Source organism: Octopus bimaculoides, chromosome 5 (genome assembly GCF_001194135.2).
Source record: "Octopus bimaculoides isolate UCB-OBI-ISO-001 chromosome 5, ASM119413v2, whole genome shotgun sequence".
Taxonomy (NCBI): domain Eukaryota; kingdom Metazoa; phylum Mollusca; class Cephalopoda; order Octopoda; family Octopodidae; genus Octopus; species Octopus bimaculoides.
The window spans coordinates 80551863-80556928 of NC_068985.1; the positions used below are offsets into that span (position 1 = coordinate 80551863).

The 5066-nt window shown below is 34.0% G+C and overlaps 1 protein-coding gene across 1 annotated transcript in view; it reads right to left on the minus strand.

The window, feature by feature from the left end:
* LOC106877936 (26S proteasome non-ATPase regulatory subunit 2) overlaps positions 1–5066 on the minus strand; it is a 42386-nt gene that overhangs the window by 27676 nt on the left and 9644 nt on the right. The window contains exons 4-7 of the mRNA XM_014927013.2: positions 3054–3175; positions 2552–2776; positions 1751–1909; positions 713–852 (exon numbers count right to left, since the gene is read on the minus strand). Of these exons, the coding sequence (XP_014782499.1) occupies positions 713–852; positions 1751–1909; positions 2552–2776; positions 3054–3175 (646 nt within the window). The remainder of the gene's footprint in view (positions 1–712; positions 853–1750; positions 1910–2551; positions 2777–3053; positions 3176–5066) is intronic.

Here is a 5066-nt window from a genome sequence, read left to right on the forward strand (position 1 = left end):
AAAAAAAAAAAAAAAAAAAAAAAAAAAAAAAAAGGAGTTCACAAGACTTTTGAATACAATAATGATTTCTTAAATAGGCACACTTTTCAGAGATCTCAGAATATGAAATGAGTTGTGACAGTCATGCCTTTTTCAATGGCATTAGTGTAGTAGGTGAATTCAAATTAAGCAATGAAGATTTTGTTAAGAACCAATTGATTGGGCAATATGTTTTACAGACATTGCATTGAAAACTCTCTTTTGACTCCTAAGTTTCATCAATGTCTTCGTACACAACAAACTGTTATAGATGCCTTTGTATCTTAATTGATTTTATAAACTAAAAAGTTTCATGGAACTAACTGAAATGACAGGAATTTTTTTTATCTTTGGTATAACAAATTGATATCTGGACAGCAGTAAGCTTTTACAGATACTTAACATGAAATTTGTTTTAAAACCAATCTAACTACAAATAAACAAGGGTAAATTTTCATTTGAATATAAATGTACTAATAAGAGTGAATTCAATGTAGAAATATATAATTAATGCTCTAAAATAAATTTTGGTTATAATCTGTTGAGACATCATATAGATTTGATAAAATATAAGAGAAAGAGAGAGAATGTAAATCTGACAGTCATTTTTCTTATCTAGCTCTGATGCAACTGGCCCTTTTTGTAAACTCCCTGAAAAATATTCAGTTAATCAAAAGTCACTGACTTACCTCACTACCAAGGGCCAAGAAGTGACCATTCAAATGCGTATTAAACATAATATCCTTTATTTCTTCTAATTCTGGTGTGCCTTCATCAAGCTCCATATAAATTTGTTGTCGGCCAAGCATGTATGATAACTGTTTTTGCATTAACCTAAAAATATGAAAACAGGAGAAACGTTATTTATTCCTTACTGAGAAGAGATACAAAAACTCACTATACGAATAGCCTCAATTACAAAATAGGTATCATAATATTTTGGGTGATTATGTTGATGTACTTGTCCAAGTAGAACAGTAACTGAAGTTGCATACACCATACATGCACTTAAGGAGACCACACATATTTGTAGGTGAAGCATTTTAAATTATATGGAAACATCCAAAGGCATTCTGCTCCTAAAAGGTGGTTTTTTTTTGAGGGATGGTGTATATCGTTAGGTGTGAATGGGAGATTAAGCTTCATCCAGATAATACAGACTATCACAGGTAATATTCCCATACTGCTGTTGGTATGTAGGATCAAAGGTCAAAGAACACTTAATTGACTTATTGAAGGTTAGCTGAGAAAAGTATCGTACAGGGACTAAGATGCAGAGAGTTGCTAAAGATTGGTTTGAATGGAGTTGAATTGCTGTAACCTTATTTTCCAAATGTCAAAAGAAGATTGAAATCAGGAAAAATTTCTCTTAAGGAGTTATTCCTGCAAGAAATTATATCTACAAAACAGAAATTACAGCTACAAAACAGATCCAGAAAGAGCAGTGAACAGAGTGTTGAGTAAAAGAGAAATGATCCCTGTATTGCTAGAGAGATCATAAATGTCCCAAAAACACCACCTTACCTTTTCCCCCCTGTACAATACCTAAAACACTATAAAAATAAGATTACTATTACATATTCATCCTTTGACAGTTTTAGCATTACCTAACCTGAAAGCTACACTTATATAAGAAATCCAGTAAGGCAAAGTAAGAAACACCCTTTGCTCCAGTTAATCCTTAGGATTAGAAGAAAAAAATGTAAAAATACTTTAAAAAAAATGTACTCACAAATCATCACAACTGTAAAAGATCTCTCTCATTAATTGCAAGTCATTTACTTGCATAGCAAACCTCATAGCATGAGGATACTGCTTGAATTTCCTGTACAAGTGGACAGCTTTGCGAATAAGAATGGTATTCTCTGGATCAGGAACATATGGTACACAACTAGAAAAAGAAATAAACTCATTTATATAAGACTGATTATTTCCAGTGGATGGTGAATAATTAGATAACACTGATCATCAGTTAGCCATTTTACTACTGAATTGCCTATCACCTTTGGCTTTATGACACAAAACATTAAATTTCAAAGTGTTTGTATTTGAATTAAACCTTTCATCATAATTTTGAGTTAGAAAATTTCATTAACACATATACCCATGCTAGCATGGAAAGCGGACGTTAAACGATGATGATATATGGGCACAGGCGTGGCTATGTGGGAAGAAGCTTGCTTCCCAGCTACATGGTTCTGGGTTCAGTCCCACTGTGTGGCACCTTGGGCAAATGTCTTTTACTAAAGCCTCAGGCTGACCAGAACCTTGTGAGTGGATTTGGTAGACAGAAACTGAAAGAAGCTTGTCATATATACTCATGGTCATACCCACTAAACTGTGGAACATGCTTTATGTAAGTTGAGAAAACTGGAGAAAGCAGAATTAAGTGCTTTGTTCAAATAACACAACAGTAGGCTATAGTAGTAACATCATGAACAGATGACCACATGATTAGTAAACCAGCAACTTAACCGACAGCCATTCTGTCAACTATGATCTAACCAAATTTTAAAATAAAAAAAATACTAACCTGGTTAAATAGAGGCAGACTCTTGGGTAAACATTCTCATCAACATGTTCCTCCAGTAGGTCCAGCTGTTCTATCTCCATGAGAAGATCACAAGCTTCCGCCTCAGCATTATGTTCCATGTGATATGGTACAATATCCTTTGCCAAACTAATCAGCTTCTCTCTGATTTCACCATCCTTCTCTGAAGTCTCTTGCCATTCTTGGATGACTTCCCCAGCAAGATGTCTGGTTTAACAAGAAAAAAATTCACTCTTTCAGACAAATGGAAAAATTAAATTATGAAATAACATAAAATAAACAATAATTAATAAATGAAAACAAGATAATCTAATAAATGATTTGAGCAAATTAAGACACACCATATGACGTGTGTATGTGTTCTTTACATTGTACAAAACATCAAATGCTGATATTAACCAAACTTGCTAATAATTTGGAAGATTATTCTTAACATTATAGCAAAGGAAGAAAGGGGAATGGTTTAGTGAAAAGAAAACCTCACCTGACATATTCATGGCCCCAGGAACCAATCTCTTCATTAGAACCAAGCAGACGAAACTTTAAACTGTCTCTTTCTTCACTCATGGTCATACCCAGTACAGAGATAATGTCAGCACAAAAACGCTGCCAAGTTGAGAAAAATGCAATATTATAAATGTGTGTGTGTATCAGAAAAAATACAAAAAAATGTAGCTAAATGGCAAGTTCTGCAGTTCAAAGATTTTAGGGTAAGCACTGAAGATTTTGGTCTTTATATCTTTGTTTTTCTTTTTTATATGGATTATAACTGCTTCAAGTTAGGATAAGATGATGTTTGAAGGATATCTGGCTGCTATTTCTAGCAGATGGAGCAATTCATAGAAACTCCTTTAGGGTAAAGTTGTGAACCACTAAATTGCCAATTCAAACACTCAGCCAATTCATTATCTTACAATTGCTTTTCTTCCTCTTCGATCGATCAATGTGTGAAAAATAACCTGCACTCAAGTTCAGCTATAGGTTCAAAATTTATCAATAGTATGGATCAATTTTGGCATTTTTACCTCTACTTATCAGTCTGCAGTTGAGAATTCAATTAACAACAGATGGTATGGTAAAATTATTTCTTTAATGGGTTATGATTTACCATTGTTAAGTGCTTAAATTTATTTTATTATGAAAGAAATAATGGACTTTTCTTTAAGGGAAAGGCTGACTTTTACAAATGCGATGGCAGAGTCAATTAAATCAACTGAGTATATTACAGGCACTTATTTATTGAAGGCATGGAAGGCAAAACTAATCAATATCAGTAAAATTCAAATTGAGAACCTAGATTCCCCATCTGCCAACATCATATTCTCTTTCACTTTCTCAGCCATGTTGCTTTGAACAAAAAAAAGACAATGTAGAGGAGAGAAGACTCTTCGTTTGTGGAGTACACAACCACCTTACCAGAGCTGGTGCTGCAATAAAATGCATCCAGTACACTTTGAAAAGTGAGCTAAGACAATGTAAGGTTCCTTTAGTCTTGCTATGGGCATGACAACCCCTCAAGTACTGGTGTACTTTACAGTACTCTCTGTAAAATGGCTGGGTGCTAAGAAGAGCACCCAGTTGTAGAAAACATGCCAAAAATGGAACATGAAGTGAGATGTGATCCTCTGACCTGCCTAAGAAGACAATAAGAACTGACAGAGTGTGACAACTTGTCTATCTTGTACCAGCGTGGAAAACAGTCATAAAATGATGACTTATAATATTTATTTTTAAATGGTAAAACTTGCAATTAGATGATTAAATACTGTTAATGATTTGAGTATTTCTGGTTTTAAATCTCTCAACATATAATTGTTGAAAAACAGCTAAAACCTTAATACAATATTAATAAATATATAAATAAACAGGTAAATAGGTGACTTAAACAATTACAATTCATAAGCATTTTGTTATGAGGACAAGGACTTGCAAATGCTCTAAATTTATGAAATGACAGCATTTTAAAAACTATCATCAAATAGAAACCACTTTGAAAAAAAAAAAACGTTTAAAAAATGTCCAAAGACTTGGGAGAAAATCAATCAGTGCTGAACTGAAAGAGACAAAGATGATGCAGAGGAGAAGCAAAAGCACCAGCAATTGTAGAAAACTTATGTTTAGCCAATGTGAGAAATGTCAACATTCTCATAGGCGTAGGAGTGGCTGTGTGGTAAGTAGCTTGCTTACTGACCACATGGTTCCAGGTTCAGTCACACTGCGTGGCACTTTGGGCAAGTGTCTTCTACTATGGCCTCGGGCCGACCAAAGCCTTGTGAGTGGATTTGGTAGACAGAAACTGAAAGAAGCCCATCGTATATATGTATGTATATATATATATATATATATATGGGAGAATGTACGAAAAAAAACAACAACAGACGAGGACAGGTGGTGTAAACAACAAAAGGATGTATTAGTTTGACGCTCGGGAATACAGAAAGTCTTTAACGTTTCGAGCTACGCTCTCTCTCTCTCTCTCTCTATATATATATATGTG